The sequence below is a fragment of the Trachemys scripta genome, chromosome 9 (genome assembly GCF_013100865.1).
Source record: "Trachemys scripta elegans isolate TJP31775 chromosome 9, CAS_Tse_1.0, whole genome shotgun sequence".
Lineage (NCBI taxonomy): Eukaryota > Metazoa > Chordata > Testudines > Emydidae > Trachemys > Trachemys scripta.
Window position 1 is genome coordinate 2,043,243 of NC_048306.1, and position 25,253 is coordinate 2,068,495.

At 47.9% G+C, this 25,253-nt stretch overlaps 2 protein-coding genes across 7 annotated transcripts in view; one reads left to right on the forward strand and one right to left on the reverse strand.

The window, feature by feature from the left end:
- The window catches only part of LRCH2 (leucine rich repeats and calponin homology domain containing 2), a 108,063-nt gene extending 106,788 nt beyond the window's left edge, over positions 1–1,275 (reverse strand). For 5 of the 6 annotated variants that reach the window (XR_004647170.1, XM_034781988.1, XM_034781989.1 and 2 more), the window contains exon 1: positions 1,136–1,275. The gene's annotated coding sequence lies outside the window, so the exon portion shown is untranslated. The remainder of the gene's footprint in view (positions 1–1,135) is intronic. The other variant, XM_034781990.1, reaches the window with a different exon arrangement.
- On the forward strand, positions 420–20,513 carry LOC117883045 (UAP56-interacting factor-like). The gene is made up of 9 exons (XM_034781993.1): positions 420–577; positions 6,835–6,978; positions 14,296–14,438; positions 16,627–16,754; positions 17,252–17,339; positions 18,632–18,675; positions 18,763–18,837; positions 19,576–19,687; positions 20,336–20,513. Exons 1-9 carry the CDS (start codon positions 502–504, stop codon positions 20,429–20,431), a joined length of 906 nt encoding a protein of 301 aa, XP_034637884.1. The 5' UTR covers positions 420–501; the 3' UTR covers positions 20,432–20,513.
- Positions 20,514–25,253: the final 4,740 nt, after the last annotated feature.

Genomic DNA, 25,253 nt, shown 5'->3' on the forward strand with positions numbered 1-25,253 from the left:
GGGTGCTGGGGAGGGTGCCAGGGGCGGGTGCCAGGGGTAGGTACCAGTGGTGGGTGCTGGGGAGGGTGCTAGGGGCGGGTGCGAGGGGTGGGTACCTGGGGAGGGTGCCAGGGGCTGGTGCTGGCCGGGTGCTGGGGAGGGTGCCAGGGGCGGGTGCCAGGGGTAGGTACCAGTGGTGGGTGCTGGGGAGGGTGCTAGGGGTGGGTACCTGGGGAGGGTGCCAGGGGCTGGTGCTGGCCGGGTCCTGGGGAGGGTGCCAGGGGCGGGTGCTGCCTGGGTGCTGGGGAGGGTGCCAGGGGCGGGTGCCAGGGGTAGGTACCAGGGGTGTGCGCTGGCTGGCCCGCTGGCACTCTCCGGCCCGGCACATTCCAGGCAGGCGCACAGAGGAGCTGGGCGCAGAGCCGGGCGGGCGGGGACGGGCAGCTGGGCAGCGCGCCCGGAGCACCGGCCAGGCTGGGCACTGCCTCTCCGCTCCCAGCGCTGGACCCGCAGCAGGAGCCCATGGAGGCGGCGGGGCCGGAGCCGGGAGCCGGCGCGGGGCCGGAGCGGGGCGCGGAGGAGATTGACATGTCCCTGGGTAGGTGCCGGTCCCTGCCCCGCCGAGCGCCCTGCCAGGGCTTCCCGCGGAACCGGGGCGCGCAGCCTGGGGCGCTTGGAGAGGCAGAGCGCACGGAGCGCCAGGGCCCCGCCAGCCCCGGTATCTGCGCTGGGCTCCGCGGCGCGCAGCCCCTTGGCTGGACAGGGCGAGCCGCAGCCCGGCGAGGGGCCCCTCCGGGCTTGGCACGGAGCTGCAGGCCGGGCCGGCGCCCGGCCCCGCTGGGTGAACTCCTGGGCCGGCGGGCGGAGCTGCCCCAGGGCGCGCCGCGGCTGGTGTCCCGGAGTCCGAGCGCGCCTGGCCGCGGCAGCCTGCCCTGGCCGCCCGGGCTGGCCGTGAACGGGAGGCGCCCGGCTGCCGGCTGTGGGAGCTTTCCCTGACCCCGGCTGCCAGCGGCCCGCCCTCAGCACAATGCCATCGCCGTGAAATCATCCGCGCCCCCCGGCTGGGCGCTTCCCCGGCCCCCAATGCTGCGGGGAGGCCAGACCTGATTTGGAGCCTTTCCTTTTACTGCCCGTGTAGGACCCAAACGGGGCTTACCTGCCCGGGAGCGCAGCTGGCCCCCTGAAATCCGGGATCCCCGAGGCTGGGACCCGGCCCGGGCTCCGCAGGCAGTTGGAGTCTGGTGGTAGAAACAAACCAAAACAGAGAAAAGAAACTGCTGTGGGGTGTAGTGCCGCTTCCCCCACCCTCTGCACAGGTGGAGCAGCAGGCGGGGTTTGGCTCCGGCCCAGGCAAGCAGCTTGTTTCTGGGTATTCACAGCGATCAGGTTCATAGGGAATGACATTTAAAAAATGACCATGTCTCTTTGCTGGGAGCTGTGGGATGTTTCTAGTCTAAGGAGGAGGAATATTGTGAACATGGTGAAAAGCCAAATACCACAGCAGGAAAAATGCTGACTTTTTTCAGTTGTGCTCTAATAAAAGAAAACAAGAACAAGGAATGGACCCAGTGCAATTTGACTGGATGAGGTGGATTAGATGCCCAATTCTGTCATGTCCCTTTGAAAAATTCAGCCTTTATTTATCCAGTTGCAGCATAATCTAGGAATTTTAGGGGCCTAGTCAACTGCCATGGATATTAAAGGGCGCTGGAGTAGCCCCTTCCCAAGGAATAGTAACATCAGAATGGCTGTTTTGTCAGGTTCCCCCCCGTATTTTGCGGTTTCTGTTCACATAGTGCCCCATAGAACTGGCTGCCAGGCATACCGAACATGCGGCATACAATATAAAGATCAAGGTTACATTCCGGAGAATGTACGGATGTAATAGCTGTACAGTGTGGGTGTTAAATGGCAGAAAAAGAGCAAGTGGAAAAACATCAGTTTAAAAAACTGTCTCTGAACGCTGCTGAGAGACACAACCTAACTTCAGAGCTGAAAGTTTCAAACCCAGCAGGTTGGAGAGAGACTGATAAATGGACCCTCGGCTGAAACGAAAACATGAGCCCGGGCCTGTGGTCACTTGGTGCTGAGACTATTATTAGCAGCTCGCTCATTAGGCCAGTCAGTTTTCTGTCAGGGACTATGTTGATCTGGGCATAAACAACTGTCCTCTTATTAAGTCACGAGGTTTGGGATATAGATCCGGGAGGCTTATTCCACTGACATTTTCATTCTATAAACAAACTTTGCCAGGCTGTAATTGTTGGGTTAGCTTCATACTTTTAATAGAGGCACTGGACCGTTTCTAGCCCCAGACAGTAGAAATTCTGGAGCAGAACAACAGCCAGTTCTACTTTTTTCACAGAAAACCCAGAGCCAGATCCTTGGCGTGGTGTGAAATGATGTAGCTGTACTGACTTCAATGAAGCTCTACTGATTTACAGCTGCTGAGGATCAGGCCCCTAATTTCACTCTTTGTTTGGGGTTACACTGAGTGACCCTAGCACTGGGTCCTCTGAGGTGTGGTTGCGGTGCTCAGGCCAGGTTTGAAGGCTCAGTTTTAGCAGAACAACCAGGAGTCCGGTGGCACCTTAAAGACTAACAGATTTATTTGGGCATAAGCTTTCGTGGGTAAAAAACCCACTTCTTCAGATGCATGGACCACTGGTAGATGCTGATATTATAGCCCCAAGACTCTGAGAGTTCCTATGCACATTCACACAGCAGAAAATTATTTTTCATAATTGCTGTCTCTTCTCTACAGCATTTACTTATGAAAATAGAGTAGGGTCCCAGACAGGCCCACGGTAACCGTTGCTGTACCTATGTCTTTTTCAGCATGGAAAGGTGGTCAAGCAAACAACTGAGTATTTTTCACTTACAGCAAAGGGAGAGTGATTTCCATCAGTCCTGTGAGCCCAGCATCAGCTCCCCGTTCCCACCTCCACCAGGAGCAAGCAGGGACCCATCTAGGAACGCACGTCAAAAATGTCTGTGCTCCAAGCAGCACCTGCCTCACGGGCACACTTCAGTGAGACCATTAAAACACATGAACATTGAGATCACCCCATGGGCTGTGCTCCGGGCAGACAGGGTAGCAAAATCACAAAAGCAGGCAGAGAGTCTAGTCTCCCTCATACCTGACACTGTTCACTTACTCTGGGTCTTGTATTCCTTTGGTTCTTGGTATTTTTGGTAGAGATTGACAAAAGACAAGCACTTGAGGAGTGATTTGTACCCACAATAATGGCTCTAGGAAATCTCCTGGCATGCGGCCACCTCCATCAAAGAAAACACCTTCCAGCAGTCTCTGCATAAGCAGGGGTGAAGTGAGCGTTCCATTATAAGCCTGATTTTGACAGCCCTTCCCCCACTCTTCACACAGCCAACCTGTGGAACTCCTTGCCTGAGGAGGTTGTGAAGGCTAGGACTATAACAGGGTTTAAAAGAGAACTAGATAAATTCATGGAGGTTAAGTCCATTAATGGCTATTAGCCAGGATGGGTAAGGAATGGTGTCCCTAGCCTCTGTTTGTCAGAGGGTGGAGATGGATGGCAGGAGAGAGATCACTTGATCATTACCTGTCAGGTTCACTCCCTCTGGGGCACCTGGCATTGGCCACTGTCATTAGACAGGATACTGGGCTGGATGGACCTTTGGTCTGACCCACTAGGGCTGTTCTTATGTTCACTACTTTGGTGAAAACTGAAACAATCTGTCTGGAATTCCATATGCATTATCTGATGACAGGTTGGAATTTTTTTTTTTTTTTTTTTTTTAGGGTGCACCAGACTTCAAAACACTTTGGGTTACCAAACCTAGATTTACTTTAAGCCACCTTGTTGAGACCTGGAGCCTTTGGCTAACTGGGGAGGGTTTCTTAGCAGAATCGTTTAGCTAAAAGCAGTTGAAACATGCATAAAGTGATGCAGAGTCCACATGCTGCCTTGTGGAGAGTGTAAGAAGTTTGCAAAAGATGGATGCTTGCTTCCAAAACTGTGCAACGCTCCCAGGCACATCCTAAGGAACCACATGGGGGGCAGGAGTTCTTTCTGAAGCCTCTCAGAGGAGCAAGACCCTGCTCCATCCTAAGTTGCACAGCTGTTTTTGTCTTGTTTAAGTGTTTCTAAACCACGTCCTATCACAGTGGCCTATAGGCACAGGTATGTGTTTAAAGAAGTCTGCCACTAACAGAAATACAGGCGCCTGACTGGAGCTGAACCAGCAAAAAAATGGAGTAAGACAGTGGTGAAGAGAGAGAGAGAGAGAGAGAGAGAGAGAAATTAGTGGCCATAATGCCACTAATTTAGGTTTAAACGTATGAGGGTTTAATCAGAGGAAAAGTTAACTGCAGGCATATGAATGGGTGGCATTGTACAGGCTCAGGACCATTAATGTTACACTCGGAAAGGCAACAGAGTCCAGCGAAAGAAGACATGAACAACAGCATGGTCTCATGCCGTGAACACCGTGACCCAGGATCTCTTTCTCCACTGAACACACAGTTAAAAACCCTGATCTGTTTAGAGCTAATTATAGGCCCCGCAGCAGGTGTTTTGTGGAGGTCTGGGACATTAGCAGTATTGCCTGGTTCCCTTTTGCTTGTATTTTAACCCCCTCTCTACCCATTTGTGGTGAGGCGGAGCTGAGGATGACTCAGAGCTGACAGGTGTCCCAGTCACTAACCCGTTATAGAGCAGCACGAGAGCCAGTGGATTGCTCTCTCCTTTCCCTGTAGTGTAAAGGCTGTGGGCAATTCCCAAAATACCTAGCTGCTGCTGCTGCTGCTGGCCATGGAGCAAACATGGAAACTGAATCCCTCTGTTCAACATGAAACCTAATAGCTGGTTCCCTTGGTGTAGGACCGAAGAGGGATCTGTTAGAGAGAATCTACCTCCCTGCCATGAAATGCAGGTATTTCCCCACTCAGTGCTCGTCTGCTTTTTCCTCTCATGCTGTTACCGTGCAACGTGAGGATACATGCTGGATCAGACTGTTACTTTTCAGCTCGTGCCCCCATCCAACTGTGTGAGTGCACGTTCCAAACAACTGGAGAAGTATCACCAACCCCAGGCGGTCAAACGTCCTGAGTCAGGTCACTGAAAATCATGAGATTTTAAAATAATAATAATACAGTTTGGGTTGTTTTTATTTGCCTGCTGGTTTTTGAGCTTTCGGAGGGTTCACAATTTCCAAGTTTTTCCTTGCAACCAGCAGGGCTAGAAATTTACTTTTATTTTTTAAATGGAAACAGAGATTCTCACGTAATCTCATAAATCCTGGAGCTGGGACTTTGTGAAAAGAAATCACAGACTCATGATAGATCCCTGAGAGCTGGGAACACTGTCGGGGGTAGACACCTTTACTGATGTCAGATTAAACGAACTCAGACCCCTAATGAGCGTGAGTCCTCATTTATCACCCCACTTTCAGGCCTTTATCATTGCTGTGCCTCAGTTTTTCCATCTGTAAAATGCAGAGTTGCAGGGACAATGAATTCATTAATGGTTGTACAACATCTTACTGTCCTCGGGGGGGGTGTGGCTGCTGGCGAATTGCTGATGTCCCAAGGGCTTCATTGTGCCTTGGAGGCACTGGGCCATATGGGGGGCAGTGCAGAACTGCAGCACTGTCCCAGAGGTAGCAGTGAACTGGATTACACTCCAGGGAACCTGGCACAGTGGGGGTCAGATCCATGGCCCTGCCTCCTCCTTACCCCCTGTGGGGCAATGTATGTCGCAGGGGGCTGGGGAGGACTGTGTGAAAGCCCCTTGTGAGGGGCATGCCAAGGGTGGGATCTCTGGGCAGCACCCGGCTTGGCCAGACATCTCTCTGCCCTTAGAATCATAGAATATCAGGGTTGGAAGGGACCTCAGGAGGTCATCTAGTCCCACCCCCTGCTCAAAGCAGGACCCCCATCTCCACTAAATCATCCTTGAGATGCATATGACTAGTGCAGATACATGGTCCAATCCCTACAGCCATTTTCACGTACAGCCAAAGTCTGCTGTCAGGGACATCGCTGTTGATAAGGAATGCTCTCCATTCACTTAATCCAGATATGTACCCGTATAACTGCGAGCAGTAATTGGCCCTTAATTAAATTCAGGTCCCAAGCAGCATTAGGTGCAGTTATTAAATTAATCCTCTATAACTGTGACTTCACAGGAGTAACAATACTTCCGCTCTAACCTGCCTCTCCCTTTTAATTAACCTTATCAAATACTGTCTCTAACCTGCATAGTCTATAAGGTATCACAAACAGCTGATTGATTCCTTCTGCAGATCTTTTCTCCATTAAAAACCAAACCTAATGGGAATATTTTCTAGCTGGTATAAGTATGAGGAGATTAGGTATGAATCGCTCAGTTTCTCTGTGTCGCTCTCAATATATTTAATGGTGACTTTACGTTAGGATTATTTTACTTTATATTACTTGCAGGCGTTTATTTGCTCCCAAGTAGCCAGAATGTTTTATGTGGGAACGTTCCAGCTCACAGGTGCTCAAACTTTCCCGAACTGTGACCCTATGGTACAACAGAAAAAAGTTTTTGGACCCTCCACATCTAGCTGTAAAGAGAGGGAAGGTGGTCACCACGCCTCTGGACCTGGTCACAGGCCCAGCTTGTGAACCCACACTTCAGTTCATTTCTACTTTTCATTCACAGTTATAGTTACACATGCCACCCCCACCATGTGACTGATCGGGGGCTTTTAGCACCTGGCAAGCCTAGTTTGGAGCAGCACAAGCCTTGTTTTCAATATGGAGGATGATTGGATGTACTCGCAATGGAACATGATGTTAGCTGAAATTGCAGTTTTTCCTGTTTTTTTCCTTTGTGTTTTCCAATCCAGATGACATCATAAAGCGCCACAGGAAAGGACAAACCAGCGCAAAGTTAGTAGGGGACAAACGAAGGCAGCAAGTGAAGAACAGGAATTCAGCATATGGAAATGGGAGACCTGGGTTCCGTACCTGGATGCAACGAAACCGGCAAGGTATGTAACTGCTAACGTGCAGCCGTAGGAAATAAGGAGATGTTTAGGATGGAAGGATGCCTGTGAAGCCAACCACCCTGACTCTCCTCTTTTGAGTGTACATTTGCACACCAAGAGATATCGTCCCAAACCTTTGCTTCTCTAATCCTGGACGGTTGTAATATCTACTTTTGCTCTCGGTAGCTTAGCAAAAAGGAATTTGTCTGTAACAATTGAAGATCCAGGCTCTTTCAAAGCATAAATTCATGCCTTTCTCCCCCTCCTTCCTTCCTCATGAATAACTAATTCAAAATGACTTAATATCAACTCTTCCCTTTTGAGTTTTGCATATTTTAATTATACTCTTCCTAATCCCCCGTTTTCCCAGAACACACTTAAATTACCCCTTAGGTTACCCTCTGATCGTTCAGTTATTGGAGTTAATTTATCATTTTGGTTGAACCCATTATTTTTAGGATGTGCCTTGAATAATAATGTGTGACCACACAATAATCTAAATTGGCTCTACTAGTTTTTATGCACAAAGCTCAAATGACTTCTTTTGTGCATCTTAGAATTTTTCCATCTCTTTTTACTGCTGTTAAACAAGTTTGCTGAAGGTTTTAGAGGATTATTCTGCTCTATCTTAAATATTTCTCTTCTCAATGCAAACAGTATGTAGTGCAGTAGGAGTACTGAGCATAGGTCCTGTTTGTGTTTGCCTTGTTCTTGGTACATTCTCAGTCAGCACAACGAGCAGCACTGAACTTGCTAAGGTTCAGAAGAAGTTACTCTTCATTTACCCTAGCAAATCGGACAACAAATTATTTAAGATTTTGATGGTCTTGTACCCTGAACCACCATTGTTCAGCCATTGACAACAGTGAACTCAGAGGTAAATAAGTCAAACTAAAGATTTTTGTGACATTCCCCAGGGTACAATCTGGCTTGCTGAACAGCGGTGTCCCCTCAATTCTCCAACCTGGGGTGCCTTTTACTCCGCTTTGCTGTGAGAACTACCACTCCTTGTCTGTTCACACACTGCCTCCAGCATGTAGATCACTCCCAGAGGAATTCTAGGAGTGCTTCTAGCCAGCCACGCCTGAATTATATTGCAGAGCGACACCAGCAAACTCCCAGTCCCAGACTTGTTCCCGGAAATGTGCATCTTGTACTGCCCAGCTCCTTCCTCTGTGCAGTACCAGCTCATAGAAAGTCCATCATTTCATTAATAGAAAATGATATGCACAAACCCTGTTGTCTCAAATGGAGGTTTCCAAATACCGCAATCCAAACATCCACTGGTTTAGATAAATCAATAAAACAAGTTTATTAACTACAGAAAGATAGATTTTAAGTGATTCAAGGAACGAGGCAGAAAAGTCAGAATTGGTTACAAAGAAATAAAAGGTAAAACGCAAACTAATATCTAACTTGATAAGCTAAGTGAACTTGAAGCAAAAACGGTTTTTCTCACCACATGCTCCCAGCAGTCTGGCTGAGTTCCTTCAGCCAGGACCCAGTTCAATGATGCTTCTTTTGTCTTTCAACCATTGTTGATGCCATGAGTAGAGATAAGAGGAAAGAGGTGGTTTGTGTCCTCTGTTCCTAATCTTTATATCTTTTCCTCCTCTTTCCAGCAGGGGTTTGGGTGACAGCCAGTCTGTTCACATGGGAACCCCCATCTGTTCCATTGCCAACATGTAAATTTCTTGCTTACGCCCTTCTTCCTGCCAAAGAACGGCTGCTTAACCAAGCAATAGTCCATTTGATTATGCCGACACCAGGCTGTGGTGCTGGCTAAACTTTTGTCTCTGAGGAACTGATTTGGGCTGCTTCCCCAGATTTGGAATATGCCTTAGTAACATCATACAGGAGAATCTTATAACTTTACATACAACATTGCCACACATATTTTACCAGGACAATAACGATCAGCAAATTATGAGTTTTCAAATGATACTTCACAAGCCATACTTTGTACAAAATGTATCATAGTTTTGTAAAAGTGGTGAAAAGAGGGATGCAATCTGTCACGATTTTAGTGTAGGTATTCCTTTAAAAAAGTTCCCTTATTCTTAATTTACATTGTGGTTTTTGCAAGCCTCAGCATTTTGCAGATTAAACTGCATTTAAGACTTGCTCCTGTAAGCTACAGAGCACCCACTGCCCCTGCCGCAGTTGAAGTCAGTGGAAGTTTAGGGTGCTCAGCACTGCCAAGAATTTGGCCTTCTACATTGAAAGGGTTAACTTCAATTCAATCACCCCTGAAATGCAGCCATTTCTGGGCTGAAGTGTGATAGTTCTTATCACAAGTACCCCAGCACTTTAGGGAGAGGGAATTAAGTCTCTGAATACAGCAGCAAGGGATTTACACAGCTGAAATGCAATTGCCTGTATTGGAATTTGGCCTAAAACTTGGTGACGATTGCTCCGGAGAGTCTGCAATGCCAAGCTGTTATTGGAGTTTCTGTGTTAAATTCTTCTCCAAGAGGGACTGCCAAGCTCTGTTCTCCTGGGAACTCCTCTCAGAACTCAGCCGGCCGGGGCAGAGGAGGCTCTTTGCCAGCATAGCTGTGCTCTGCACAAGCACAGTTCGGCGCGCCCCATGTCAGCACAGAGCAAGTCTCCTTATCAGCTGCATGCCCTACTGAGTCGATGAAGATCAGCTGTAACGAACGTTGCCCCACTACGTCAGAGGTGGGGTCTACAGCTTTTAAAATAGCAACATTCACACCGTGTTTTCCGGGTCAGACTCTCAGCTGCCGTAAATCCAGGGAGCGCCGTGGAAGCCAATGGAGCAGTGATGACTGACACTAGCTCTGGCTCAGGTCACTCGTGAGTGGAGGCTTTGCCATGTGAACTGACTGGCAGGAGCAGGATTTTTTGACTCTGGCTCCGGTTAGTATTAATCCCTCCTGCTGCCCCAGTGAAATACAGTAAAACCTGCCAAGAGCAAAAGTGGTGGCTTGTAAGAGGTGGTCTCTCTTCAAAGATATGGTATTGCCACCCTTACTTCTGCACTGCTGCGGGCCAGGGGGCTACCGCCAGAGCTGGGCGCCCAGCCAGCAGCCACCGCTCTCCGGCTGCCCAGCTCTCAAGGGAGTAAGAAAATGTGGTCACTGGTCACAGATGACAGTTGGTTGCTTTTCATAGCTTCTTCACCGTTAAATTATAGGGGGGAAGTTCTGTGGCCTCTGCAGGTGGCTCCTGACAGGTGGGCTCTCTTCAGAGGTGGTCGCGAAGGCAGGATTTCTCCTGGCGGCAAGGAAATGCACCGTTGAGCCGGCTTTCTTCTCCCCCTGTGCAGAGCTGTGCTTGCCGGCTCGCCAGTCTGTGGGGAAGGTGGTGGGTGGGGAGCGTGACGGTGGTGTCTGGCAGCTGGGTGAGAGGGACAAAGAGAGAACAACCCAGACTTGGTGAGGAAGAAAAACAAGAAGGGGGCAGACCGAAACACCCCCATGGGGGCAGAACAAGGAGAGCAGGATGGAAGAATGGTTAACAACAGCTTGGGACTCCAGGAGAGAGAGCCCAGGGCTGCCCATGAGTCGTCCTCTGTCAGCCAGAGCGATAGGGGAATGTTCCAGGGAGCAGTGGAAGAAGAGGGTGAAAGGCATCGTCCTCCTTTAGATGCTGAACACGATTCCAGAGCGAATCCGTTTGTAAAGCTAATTCCCTGGAGGAAGGCCCCCCACCCAGATTGTCTAGATTCATCAAGTATGTAGAGTGCTTTCTATCCCCTTCTCTTCCTCCCCGCCCAGATGCACCAACTTCATTCATTCTGCAGTCACTGCTGCAGTGGAGTCTCCAGGATTCAGAGTGGCACAAAGAAAGCCATTTGCAGGGCACTACAACCAGAAGACATTATTGATCCTATAAAACCTATGAACAATGCTGCATATTCTTGGGCGCCATCTAGTGGCACCATGTCCATTGACTATCGACACATAGCCAGTCCCCTCTTCTGTAGAGCACTTTCATAATAGCCAATACCCTCCTGGAGCTGTGCTTTAGTGCTTCACCGCTGTTAGGACCAAAGCATCCTAAATCTGCCCTTCCCTTCTTTCCCCTTCGAACTACTATATTCCCTCAACTAACTTGCCAACACTTGTCACCAGTTGGGGCTACAGCCTTCATCAGCACTCACTGTGGGCCGGTCTGTCTTCACTGCAATATACGCCCAGGGTTAGTAGACCTCGAGTTAGCAGAGCCTGGGTTTGTTAGCCTAGGGCTTAGAATCATAGAGCCACAGGGTCATCTAGTCTAACCCCCTGCCAAGATGCAGGATTTATTGTGTCTAAATCATCCAAGACAGACGGCTCTGTCCAGCCTCCTTTTGAAAACTTCCAGTAAAGAAGCTCCCATGACCTACCTCGGCATCTATTTCATTGTCCTACTGTTCTTACAGTTAGGAAGGTTTTCCTGAGATTTAATCTAAATCTGCTCTACTGGAGTTTGAACCCCTTGCCTCTTGTCCTGCCCTCTGTGGCAGGAGAGAACAACTTTTCTCCATCTTTCTCATGGCAGCCTTTCAAGTATCTGAAGATGGCTATCATATCTCTCCTGAATCTCCTCTTTTCCAAACTAAACATAGCCAGTTCCTTCGGCCTTTGCTCACATGGGTTGCATTCCATCCCTTTGAGCATCTTCGTCACTCGCCTCTGGATCCTTTCCAGTTTCTTTACATCCTTTTTAGACACTGGTGACCAAAACTGGACACAGTTCTCCAGCTGAGGCCTAACCAGCACCAAGTAGCGCGGTACTCTCTTGTGACTTGCATGTTAGGCCTCTGTTCATGCAACGTACAATTGCATTTGCTCTTTTTTGCAGCAGCATCACATTGCTGAGGTTGTGATCCACCATAACTCCCAGATCCTTTTCAGCCACGCTGCTGCCAAGCCAGTTTTCCCCCATTCGGTATTTGTGCATTTGGTTTTTCTTCCCTAAGTGTAGCACTTTACATCTTGGCTATAGCCTAGTTTTCCAATTTATCAAGATCCCTCTGAATTTTATCTCTATCCTCCAAAGTGTTGGCAACACCCCCCTAGCTTGTGTCATCTGCAAACTTCATCAGTATGCTCTCTCTAGCTACATCTAGGTCATTAATATTGATGTTAAACAACACCGGACCCAGAACAGATCCCTACGGAACCCCACTTGAGACCTCCCTCCAATCCAACATCATTCCATTATTAAAAAGAACAGGAGGACTTGTGGCACCTTAGAGACTAACACATTTATTAGGACATAAGCTTTCGTGGGCTACAGCCCACTTCTTTGGATGCATATACTAGGATATACTATGCATCCGAAGAAGTGGGCTGTAGCCCACGAAAGCTTATGTTCTAATAAATGTGTTAGTCTCTAAGGTGCCACAAGTACTCCTGTTTTTTTTGCGGATACAGACTAACAAGGCTGCTACTCTGAAACATTCCAGTATTAGTTATTCTGTTTGCAGTTGTTTAACCAATTATGTATCAATGGTAGTTGGTCCAGCCTGCATTTCCCCAGATTATTTATCAGAAATTCATGGGGGACCGTGTCAAAAGCCTTGCTGAAGTTCCGGTATATTATGTCCACCACGTAGTCCCTGGCCACCAAATCAGTTACCCTATCAAAGAAGGAAATCAAGCTGGTTTGGCATGATTTGTTCTTGGTAAATCCAGGTAGTCACAAATTGAATGAGCGTCTACACTCATGTGTAACCCCAGGTTAGGAATTGTTGAACCCTGGGTCCCAACCTGGGCCTCCAGCATCTACACTGCGTTGTGTGAGCTTGTGTCCAGCCACCCCATCCCAGAACTCCTAGTGTCCTCCCAAAATGTGGCCACTGCAGCTGTTTGTTGGTGGTACAGTGTGGGAAAACTTCACTGTCCAGGGGACAGGAAGTCAGCCTGTGGGATTGCGGGATACTTTTGGCAGAGTCCCAGAACAAGACTCCAGCGGGACTGCATGTACACTGCAAAGCCACAGGGCTTGAACCCTGGGTCAAACCCCTCCATCTCTGTGGGGTTCTGGGTCTCAGCCCTGGGCTAGTGCGATTTGCGTGTAGATGGAAGCGGGGTTAGGCTTGAGCCAGAGTTTGAGCCCTGGGCTTACACGGCAGTGCAGACGTCACCTGTGAGGCCCTTGTGTCAAAGGAACATCAGTGCTTCATAAGAACACTTCATCTCTAGCTGCTCGAGTCATCATGAATTATTGACTCAGTGCTGTAGATAGACTGTACCTGCTTTGCATTTTGCGCTACTGAAGTACGTAGAGTGCAGTATTTTGTTAATGGCATTGAGATATTAAGCATTGTAAAGCATCATGAGCTTTGCTTGTTCTTGAAACTATGTCCCGACCAATAATTTATACACGAGTGTGAATATACATTTTGTTGAGATGGCCTCTCTGAAAATGACAAACAATTCTGACTACATGAGTTTATCACATATAGTAATTAGACCAGAATGCACCGTAACTTCACCTGAAGATTAAGAGCTGTTTTACTCTCTCTTTACAGTTCAGAAAGCACAAAAGCATGAACAGGCTTTGAGAAAAGAAAATATCCCTAAAGCTAAATGGGTTTTAAGCTGTGTGTGTGTGGACTGCTCATTTGTTACCAACAACAGCAGCAGGTAGATGCAGAATTTATGCAAAGATTGATAAAGCTACAAAAGGGAATATAGACCCCTGTTCATTTATGAAGCATCATCATCTGGGCATTCACGACCATTCCCAGCCTTTTGCAGGTTAATCCTCCAGATGCGTATGCTCATTTCCATGTCAGTGCCCAGAGGGCATTGGAATCTCCCAGCTATTTCATAGCAATGTGGGGATGGGAGCTCTGTCGAGACCGGAAGGCTCCTTGGGGTACTATCTTTATTACAAGTCAGAATTGTCTTCTGTCGACAAGTCAGTTAAGTCTTAACATTCAGACCTTTCCTAAATCAAATCAGATACAGCTTTAAAACCTTGAAATCAAGTCACTGGAAAGACAAACCCCCTTACATTTTTTTAAACTAATTCACTTGGTTTTGAGCAAAACAGAGCCCACCATTCCAAGACACATTTCAAGCTCCTGTACTAAGAAAATCCAGTACATTTTAATTTTGTTATTATTAAAATTGTTGCTCCCAGGCTGACACTAAGTTTCAACCAGACACATTTTGAAATAAGAGGTGCTTTAAAAATAAGAATTTATAACAATGCTAACCCAGGGTAGCTGTGCCCCCAGAGCTCCCTGATTACTGTCAGCATAGTTACCCTTCGGCCCATGTGAATAAACCCTGTGAATCATTCAAATTCCTAAGTCAAGGTTGTGAAGGATACTAAAACAGGTGTTTCTCTTCCTAGGACCCAATCGATTTAGAAGAGGGTTGGGACAGCAGCAGTATAATAGAAGACCATTTAGAAGTGCCATGGCTGGTCCGAGAAGACGAGTAGCTGCCACATTAAATGGAGCGAGCCCTTTAAACCGGCAGGCTTTAGCTCAAGAGGTAGGCAGAGGGAGTGGGGGGGAATCCACAGCTGTTCCTCAGTGTCACAGCGTTCTGGAAGGGCCTGGGGTTTTTATCTTGACTTGCCTAAGAGAAGAGAGTCTAAGCAGAGAATATTTTATTTGTTGTCCAGTTAGGTTTATAGGATGTGAAACTTGCAATGGTGTCAATGTATTTTACGGAATCTGTGCAAAACCAGCCCTGTCTTACAGCAATTCCAGGTCACCTCCCTTACTATGGCCTCTCCCAAGGACATAGCTGAAGAGTCACCATCATTTTTGCCCACACAAGGCAAGAGCCAACGCCCTTTGAGGTCAACGGGAGGAGTTCCATTGATTTCAATGAGTTTGGAAAGATTAGGTCTATATGGCTCGTTGGCATATGGATAATAGTCTTTGATTCTACAGAGGTGCTAGTGACAGTTTAGTTAAGATTGCTTAACAGCTTCCACAATAAACTCCCCTTTTTGGGTAACTTGTAACTTTCTCAAACTCTCACTTTGTCAGCTTGAAATCCTTCAGGAGTGGGGGTTTGTTTGATTGGTTTTTAAGGTTTGAGTGAACGTGATTCAGCTATTTTTAGCATCAAGAGAATAGGGGAACAATACACCTTTACCATTAAAATAATTCTTGTAACTTTGTTTTGAACATCTCTAGCGCCAAAATGGTTTGGGACAGAAAGCTGAAATTTAGCATGTAGGTAGTCCTGCGGGAGGAGAGTTGCCTTTTGATGTCATGGTAGAAATCCATTTTGATGTGGGTGAGTTAGGAAGGTTTGAAAATAGTACTTCACATGTGCTCAACGCGTTTTTTAAAACTAATAACTCATATAATGACAATCTCCTGATAGTGGAAGAGGGCAGCACTGCATCTGCATGTATATAGAATTTGGTACTTATTTAAAGGGCATGTAATGAATTAGGTACGGACTGACTATGGCAGGATATTAAGAGAAAGTAGGAAGTAGTTGCTAGGAAGCATAATTCTAAGGTAGCTTTCATTCCACAGAAATTAACTGAGTAGGAGTCTGTGGAAACATGGATTGGGTAGTGGGTGGTGACAGTGAGATGGATATGGTCCTACAGACATGGAGGGGGATAGTAAGTAGCAGTATTTAGAAGTAATGCAGAAGCTCTGCTTTACTGAATGGGGATCTTTTGAGGTGTCTGTTCTTCCACGTTCTAAGGCTCTGATCCAGCAAGGTATTTCAGCACATGGGCGAACAGTAAGCAGGAGTTTATTGAATGAGGCAGGATTTCAGGGGGATTGTGACCTGGGGTCATACTGTCTTTGCATAATCCCGTGTCTCCACAAACAAGTTTTGGCATTTCTGTCTTCCCTATGAAATATAATACACCCACACACTCCCTTTGAAACATTCTACCCTGTCATTCATAATTTCAAAAAATTGTTAATTACAGTAAAAAAAAAAAAGACATGATTGAGGAAAAGAAGTTGCTACAATACCATAGATCAGTGGAAATCTCCATGTCATAGTGGGAAAGACCACAGCAGATCTCAGGATTTAATAAGCTTAAGGGATCGATTACATACCAAGTCAATTATCAAAGAAGAAAAAACACTTACACATCAGGATCTTTCATAATAATACAAAAGTCACATAGGAAATAAGAGACAAGGTGACCCTTGGAGCACCTTTCCCAGACCTGAAGAAGAGCTCGATGTGGCTCGAAAGCTTGTCCCTTTCACCAAGAAAAGCTGGTCCCATGACAGATATTTCCTCCCCCACCTTGTCTCTAATATCCTGGGACTGACACAGCTACAACTGCCCTGCATAGGAGAAAAGTCAGCCCCAGTGAAATTAACACGTGGACAGTGGGAGTGAGTCAATTCCAAGGATGAATCTCCCTCAAAACTGCTAAACAAAGCCCACCGTGAATGATGCGATGAGAAATGCAGACTGCTTGGACACCCTCAGTCTTTCCAGCAGACCAAGTATCACCACGTACAAAAGGGAAGCAAGCCAGTCCAGCAAACAAACAGATTTAAGCACTGCCTGACCCCCATGGCAGTGTGGCTGGGGATAGATCGGGAACAACGTCCATACGAGTATTCTGATAGAAACTAATCCCCTGCTTTGTCATGTTTTGTGACCCTTTTCTCTGGCCACTGAGAAAGCAAACACAGCCATTATAGTTGATCGCAAGCGAGCTGTTGCTATGTTTTAGGGCATCCAGCATGATGAAGTGCTTACAAAAAGCAGTGACAGTGGACAGCCTGAAGCACAGAGACAGCTACCCCAGCGCCCCAAGAGATTCAGAACAGCAGGAATCCCTGGCCACGCCCCAGCTAGAAGGTAAACAATCTGGCACATTGATCTGATCAAGAAATTATTTCCTTGTCAGTTTGAAAGACTCTCTCGTGCTATTAAATCTCCTCTCGTGTTCTGCATTGACTGGCTAGGTGCAGCAGCCATGGAGTGCACTGCACTTTATGAAATATTCCTTCTCCTATCGCTAAATCACTTGGAAATAAGTTTACTGCATGCTTGTGTTTAATAACCAGACATTTCCTCTGCCACTTTTAATAAATACATTACAATTTCAACTCCTGTTATGCCAAGTGCAGAGCTGCCCAAGAGACTTTGGCGCCTCCCAGATTTGTACAAGAAGCGTTTGGAATGTCTTACCCATAGCAGCAACGTTAGCAGCCGGCAGTTCCTGGTTTGCTTTCATATGTTTTAAAATCAAACCCGGTTAGATTATTTCCTATTAAGCTGATGACTAGACCTGTCCCAATGCTCCTCCTCAAGGCAATCGTTTCCTCACTTTGCCTCTTTTCTTTTAATTGCAGGCCTTTCATGCTAAACAGGAGACCAGCCTTCCAGCAGAGGCAACCCAAAGTCAGCTTTACCAGAGGGGTCAGTGTGCGACAGACTCTTGTAAGATCTGACAAGCTTGATAATTATTTTAATGTGAATCGGCCTTTCTCCCTCCCTCCCCCATTTGCATCCTTGCTTCTGCAGTTAGCTGGGAGAAATAGCCATGGTTATACAGAGCGCATGGCCCAGAGCCTCAAAGGCCCCTCGCCCACTGAAATCCAGCTGGGCCTATATTCCAAAAGCGAATGAGCATATGCAGGATCGGGGCCGTAGTGGCTCTTAGGCTGGTCACTCAGTTGTAAGTGTCCTGCACGTGTCTACGTGTCCTGGTGCTGGCCTCTAAGGGAGTGTGCACAGCCCACGGCACTGCACCTCCAGCCTGGGTCCACAGCCTTGGGTTAGCAGGGCGCATGCTAAACACAGCTGTGTGGACCGTGCTTTGAAGCTGCATCTCAGGCTGGGGCTGGAGCTGTGAAGCCTGATGTCTTCTACACCGCTATCCTAGAGCGCTCTGCGAGCCCTGCTCACCGGAGTCTGTCGATGCAGGCTGGGGGGGACTTGCACCCGTGGGCTGTGTAGACATGGGGCACGTCCATTTCTGGCCTCTGTAACTCTTCTCCTTCTACGGGTAGAGATCAGACCGATGCCTATGGACAATCATGCCCCTTATAATAGTGAATATTCAACAATTTGTTCAAGCCCCATTTTACTGAGATGCTTGTTGGCATTGCTCCGTGGGCCCTGATCCTGCAACCACGTGCCAACAAGAGCACATGGGCATTCATGGGCATCAGTATGGTCAGGACCCAGGCCCAGAGCAGTGTGCACTAAATGATAATGCTGCATTACAAACAGAGTCTCAGATTACCACGTTGGCCTCTGGCTAATAACAGTAGAATAGGTGATAAAGTCGGGTTGGCTTGGACTGCAAGACAGAAGGGACAGTGCAAAATTAGCCCTGACCAAGCCATACGTTACAGTGAAAACCAAATTTCACTGACTTATTGGGGATATGGAGTGTAGCTGGAGCCATGTCGGTCCCAGGATATTAGGGAGAGATGGTGGGTGAGGTGATATCTGTTCTTGGACCAGCTTCTGGTGGTGAGAGAGACCAGCTGTCAAGACACACCGAGCTCTTCTTCAGGTCTGGGGAAGGTGCTCCCGGCGTCACAGCAAATACAAGGTGGAACAGAGTGTTTAGCATAAGCGGTTAGTGAATATTCTAAAGGACCATTCACCGTAGAGTGGTGATAGTCTGTGTAAAAATCGTTATTTTAAGCTACTTTAGAGGGAATTATTTGTCTGAGAGACAGTTTCTAAAATCAATTTCTCTCCTGCATTTTATTTCACAGCAAACGGAACCACCCACAGAAGGGAAACGACCGTGGATGAGAAGGTAATTGGGAGAATTAAAAGAGACACACAAATGTGACCAGTTCATCACTACGGAAACCAAACGAGCTACGTTTCTCTTTCTCGGCAGGTGGCAGCTGCAGCCCAGCGCTGGAGCAGTTCTAACCATTTCTGTCTGTAACCCTCAGGCGAGCCACACCAATATGTGAGTAAATGGCCAGGGTGTATGGTTTTAGACAAGCTGCTAAGATCTGTGACACTGACAAGGTCCACCCGAAATCCCCTTTGCACCTTAGAGCTGAGTGAATAATTCAGATTAAAATGTTCAGAAAATATGACCTCTTTCTGCTCCTGGAATAACTGAAAGCAGATTGCAGTTTCCTCCCATTTGTTCCTTACTTGGCTTAACCTGCAGCGCCGGTGCTTGTGGGACTAGTGGTGGGGAGCAAACCTGGGACCTCTGGATCTAAGCGTCTGTTTGAACTACAGAGCCAGCTCCATTTACTGGTAGGAGCTGATATTGTGCAACCGCTGGAGAGACACCGTTGGCCCAGGGGGGTGCCGTGGATTGACAGAGGGGCACTGGAGAGAGATGCTGTTCCAGGCTCCAGCTGGAAGAGGGGCTTTAGTGCCGTGCAGTGGCAATGCACAGTCAGCAACCCCACCCCCCTGGGGCTGGAGTAGCAGTGGAGGAGGGCCAGGCTCCACTGCCTTGGGGTAGCCCCAGACTGCATCTCCCTTTAGCCCCAGCGCTGCACGCCTGCTGGGGGTTAAGCTGCACTGGCCACTCTCCACTGTCAATCACACTCATCAAGGCTGTAGTGAACAATACCCCCGGAAAGGCTAAGGAGATGCAGGTGGCCCTTTCATCTGCCTGCTGCTAGAGAGTGATAGAAAACGAGCGACCTTCGCTTGCTAAGTAAACGCTCCGTGCATTCGACAGGCCGGGAGGCAAGCGGCCGTTTCTCAGAGGCCGAAGACCCCCACCAAGGACAGCCAAGCCCCAGCCCCGAGGAGTGCCGCTAAGATTCAACTTCCGTGCAATGGCGAATCAGGTAGAGCAGATGGCACGAGTGTGTGAATGCTCAGATCAGCTGGACGGGCCACGCTCCGCGCTGCACGGGCGCAGGCCACGGTTGCCATGTGACCGCTCGGATTTTCCAAACAAAACGTTTCCATTTGGAGTCAAAACCCCTTTTTGTTTGAATTTTACTATTTCAATTTTATATTTGAAAAAATTTAAAAAAAAAAAATCTTGGTAACGAAACATTTTGTTCAACCTGAAATTGTTGTTGGGGATTTTCCAGTTTGGCCCCTGAATCAAAACGTTGGTTATTCGCACAGCTCTAGCTTTCACACTGGCACACACAGTCATGGCCACAGTGCCCCAGAATAGCTCCAAGCTCCTGCTTTATCTTCCCTCGTGGTTACTCGAGTTCCTTGCCAGCACAGCATTACTAGGTACTGTGCACTCAGGTGCCCCCTGCTTGTTCCGGTCCTGACTGAGGACACTTTAGTGGTCGGGTCTGGTGCTGATGGAGGTTTTCCAGCCAAATGCATTTTATCAAGCTCCTTGCACAACTCCATGTGATGGCTAGTTTAATGGACTAGCTGGCTGCAGAAGCACATTACAGGCGTGTTTTAATCAATACCCCCTGCAGATCTGGGTGTGAATCACGCTGTGCCCTCCCTTTCCCCTGCAGACCAGCCTGACCTTGGACGAGAGATTCTCCGGCCTGAGGAACAAGAGGCGTTTTATGGCAGCGAGGAACAGCGGCCGGACAGTCATGCTGCCCTAGTGCCACGTGTGTGGCCTGGGGATGGTGGATCCAGCCCAACCTGAATGACGGGCCACCAATAAAACGCAATTGATTCCCTTTCCGCCGGCTACCTTGGTATTACACCATTCCCTTGCGTACACACAGGTAGTCAAGGTACTGTCTGGGGCAGGGACAACCAGAACTTCAGGGCTGAAGTCTTGGCCAGGCAGTGACCCCTAGATCTGTGTAACTGCCCCCCGCAGCCAGGGAGGCCAGACAGAGGCCCTGGTAGCGTGTCTTTAAGGGAGCTGCAAATAATGCCATGGAGCTGTGGTTCTCCATCATTGCAGGGGCACCCACCAGCTTTGGGAGCAAGCCTGGTTCCCACAGCCAGGACTACCTGGGGTGCTCCTATGACAGTGACTCCCTCACCCCACACTGCTTCCTGTGCAGAAGAGGATGTCTGGCCCTCTGCCCTCAGATGGGCTCCTGGGGCCTCCTCTAGGCATCCTGCCAGCCCCTGAGCTCCCAGGTCAGCACCCAGCCTGTCACCCTCAGTGGCTTCACCCAGCACTTGTTCTCTTACTTTGCTTGGATGGGGGCCTGGGAAGGCAGGGAGTCTGAGACCCAGGAGAGGAACCAGCATGCGGGTGATGAAAGGAAAGCGTGCCAGTCTCGGAGGAGCTTTTCAGGTGCCAGCGTTTATTAGGGTGGTTTGCTTTATAGATTCATAGATTCTAGGACTGGAAGGGACCTCGAGAGGTCATCGAGTCCAGTCCCCTGCCCGCATGGCAGGACCAAATACTGTCTAGACCATCCCTGATAGACATTTATCTAACCTATTCTTAAATATCTCCAGAGATGGAGATTCCACAACCTCCCTAGGCAATTTATTCCAGCGTTTAATCACCCTGACAGTTAGGAACTTTTTCCTAATGTCCAACCTGGACCTCCCTTGCTGCAGTTCTTGTCTCCCTGAATTCTGAATGATTGATTGATGTGGCAGGCCAAGCACTTTACAGACAAGTGTGAAGACAGGGTCCGTGCCCAAGACTTTACAAGCTAAGGCTCCAGCACGCGCACACACCCACACAGTCCCATTGTGGTCAGTGGTACAGCTCGCATCAGGAGTGTGACACGGCCTTGTGTGCTGGGGGGTTTGCACTGGTCTGACTGAGGTTGCTGCACCAGTGCAAGCCCCAAGCAGACACATGCTGCACTGATGTGAAGAGCCTGGCACGGGTGAGGCTGACCCTGGTTTGATGGCAAGGACGCCTGTGCTGGTGCAAGTTGTTTTTTACATCACTGCAGCACGTCTGCTCTAGGGATCTGCCCTGGTGCAGCTCCATTGGTGCCCAAGGTCCCGGTGTAAACAAGGCATTAGCTGCATCGAGTTTGCAGGCTGGGGCCTCCCGAGAGCACCTCCAAATGAAGGTGAGGCTACGGGCGCTAATGAGCGTGAACAGTGGAACTTAGACTTTCCCAGACTAAACTCCGTTACTAAATGCATTTCCCCCTCCTTCAGTCTGTGAATACACGGTTCATAGCCTGAGCCTGGGCCTTGACACGGACTAGGAAAGGTCCGTGCATGACAGAACATTTTCAGTTTTACATCAGAGCAACTAACGCGCGTGTGCATCGGAACGTGGTTTTACAGGAATTTTGGAGGCACTACTAATTTATAAAGAGGTGGTATGAGAGGTCATTGCACCGAATAAAACACGTTTAAAGTGTTAGATCTGATTAGTGATTTTCCCTCAACAGGCATTTTAGTCTAACCAAAAATACTGGGCCTCAGTCCCTTGAGTGCGTGTGGTACACCATGGGGTGCGGCCTGACCAGGGCAAACGTGTCTGCTGAGAAACATAGAATCTGCTCACATGGCAGGTTCACTGTTCTTCTCTGGGGTGGTAGGGAAGGGGGCAAAGTATCTCCTCCCTCCCATTTATCTTCTGCAAGGAACAGAAGGTGCCCACCCCCAGCTTTAAAATATACAGTCAGTAAAATAAACAGACTCCAGTCATTACCCATGGATCACACTGCCCTGGCACCAACACGGATACACAGACATTCAGTGACCCCCATCGCAACCCCGCGCCTACCATTCCCCAGTTCCCTGGGGAGCAGAGATGGACCCTGCAGCATGCCCAGAAGATTAAGAAACTCATCATAATATATATATAAAATAAAATAGCATTCTGGGCTGTGTTGTATGTAAGCCATGGGAAGCAACTGTCCAGCTCTTCGCGGCACTGGGGAGGCCTCGGTTGGTTTACTCTGTCCAGTTCTGGGGACCACAATGTAGGAAGGATGTGGATAAACTGGAAAGAGTCCAGAGGAGAGGAACAAAATGATAAAAAGGTTTAGAAAACCTGACCTGTGAGGAAAGGTTAAAAGAAAACTGGGCAAGTTTAGTCTTGAGAAAAGAAGGCTGAGGGGGAGACACCGATAACAGTCCTCAAATATGTTAAGGGCCATTATAAAGAGGACGGTGATCAATTGTTCTCCATGTGCACTGAACGTCGGACAGCACTAGATACTACGTGAACTTGCAAACAGACCCTAAAAAAGACAAATCCATTCATCCCAGAAAGGTATGAACTTGCCAGAGAGGGAATGATTATGTAGATATTTAGTTAAATTGTTCATAAATTCTAAGGCCACAAGGGACCAAAAAAAGAAATTGGAATTGGAAAAGGTGCAGAGAGGGGCAACAAGATGATGAGGGGTCTGGGACAGCTTCCGTATGAGGAGAGATTAGAAAGACAAGGACTGTTCAGCTTGGAAAAGAGACGACTAAGGGAGGATACGACAGAGGTCTATAAAATCATGACTGGTGTGGAGAAAGTAAATAAGGAAGTGTTATTTACTCCTTCCCATAACACAAGACCCAGGGGTCACCCATTGAGATTAATAGGCATCAGGTTTAAAAACAAACATAAGGAAGTATCTCGTCACACAGCCTGAGACATTTGTTGCCAGGGGATGCTGTGAAGGCCAAAATTATAACAGAAAAGAACTAGATCAGTTCATGGAGGATAGGCCCATCGATGGCTATTAGTCAAGATGGTCGGGGATGAAACCCCATGTTCTGGCAGTCAGAGGCTAGGGACACCCAGATGCTCGGACAGGATGGACAAGGGATGGATCACTTGATCATCACCTGTTAGGTTCACTCCCTCTGGGCACCTGGCACTGGCCACTGTCGGCAGACGGGACACTGGGCTGGATGGACCTGTGGCCTGACCCAGTAGGGCCGTTCTTATGTTATGTTCACTGTGATCATCATGCATCCACATCACATGGGTCATCTAGTCTGACCTCCTCTATAACACAGGCCAGAGAACTGCCCAAAACAATTCCCAGAGCAGAGCCTTTAGAAAAACATCCCGTCTTGATTTAAACATTGCCCGTGATGGGAAAAACCCACCATGATCCTTGGTGAGTTGTTTCAATGATTACTCTCATTGTTAAAAATGTGTGTCTTATTTCCAGTCTGAATTGGTCTAGCTTCAGCTTCCAGCCATTGCATTGTTAGACCTGTCTCTGCTAGATTGAAGAGCCCATGATTAAACATTTGTTCCCTCTGTAGCTACTTATAGGCTGTAATCAAGTCAATCAGGGTGTTCTCTGCTGTCATCCTGTTGGTACGTTTGTCAGCGACATGGTTGTACCGTGTATTTGGTGTAAAGGTTATTTAAATAAAAGTAGGCAGATCTAAATGCTAAAGGCCACATGGTTCTTGCGCTTTGTTTCCACTGACTCATGAATTTGGATGGTGCAAGAGAAAAATTTAGCTCTATGTAAAAGTGGACTGAGCTGATAACCAGCAATATTCCAAAACATCACAGCCCACGGCGTATCGGGTCAGGCATTGGAAAAACACCACTTTCTGCCTTGCTAAGCATAAAATAGTGAAATAATTCTCTCTCAAATGTAAGTTACTTTGTTTTGAGTTAGATCGTTAACTGATGACCACAGCATAGATTAGTAGCTCACTGCGGTAGGTAATTGATGGATTTAACATATCTAACTTAGACACAATGGAAAGCATTTTTGAAGTGTCTTGTGAATCTTTCCTTTTGCAAAATTGAATTTATGCATCACCTTTGCATTTAAAACTGGGGCGAGCTAAACATTTTCTCTAGCCCGGTATAATTTTGCTGCCACTGAGATTTTTATGCTCAGAAGTTTCCTCTAGCGCCCAAACATACCACATGCCCAGCAGGTGGCAGGGTTCAGCTGTTTACAGGACCCTGCAGTTGTCTGTATAGGAGTTCAGCTGGAGAGAGGGAAAAGCTGGAGTGGTAACAAAATTGCACAGACTTTGGAGGCCACAGGGAAGGGCATCTGCTAACACTGGAAAATATTTCACTTACAGCAGCACTGGTCTGACTTTAGTTTAAATAAACAGTTTCCAGGCTGCCAGAAGACGCATGGAGATCGCTGAGAATTTATGGCCTCAAATGCATTGTAGGGCAAGAGATGACAGGTAACATTTATACGGATTTAGTAAAACTAATGTCCAATCGAACCTCTCAATAGCCCACTAAACACTATCTTCTGCAGCAGATATCCTCACAGAACGTCCATTTCTGCTGAAGAGACATTAATTTCACTGCATAGAGAAGAAGAGACCACCCAGAAAATTGGCTGACTCCAAGGAGTGGGACTTTATCATTTTGACCAGCGTTGCTGGATGTGGTTTTTTTCCCCTTATGCAGCAGCTCCCACAGCCGGTATTTTTCTAGCTGCTCGATGGAGGGTCTGTCTGAACTCTCAAGCTAAAAGCCTCACCTGGAATGAGTTTATGAGATTAGGGATGAGTTCCGGATCAATTTCCTCCATTGTCAATTTCCCC

What these genes read in the sequence shown, in the direction of transcription:
- LOC117883045 (XM_034781993.1), top strand. Translation starts at nt 502, where the DNA reads ATGGAGGCGGCGGGGCCGGAGCCGGGAGCCGGCGCGGGGCCGGAGCGG. An exon ending in GGCAGGCTTTAGCTCAAGAG is followed by an intron (nt 14,439 to 16,626) that starts GTAGGCAGAGGG and finishes GCTATGTTTTAG; the next exon opens with GGCATCCAGCATGATGAAGT. An exon ending in CAGGCGAGCCACACCAATAT is followed by an intron (nt 18,838 to 19,575) that starts GTGAGTAAATGG and finishes TGCATTCGACAG; the next exon opens with GCCGGGAGGCAAGCGGCCGT.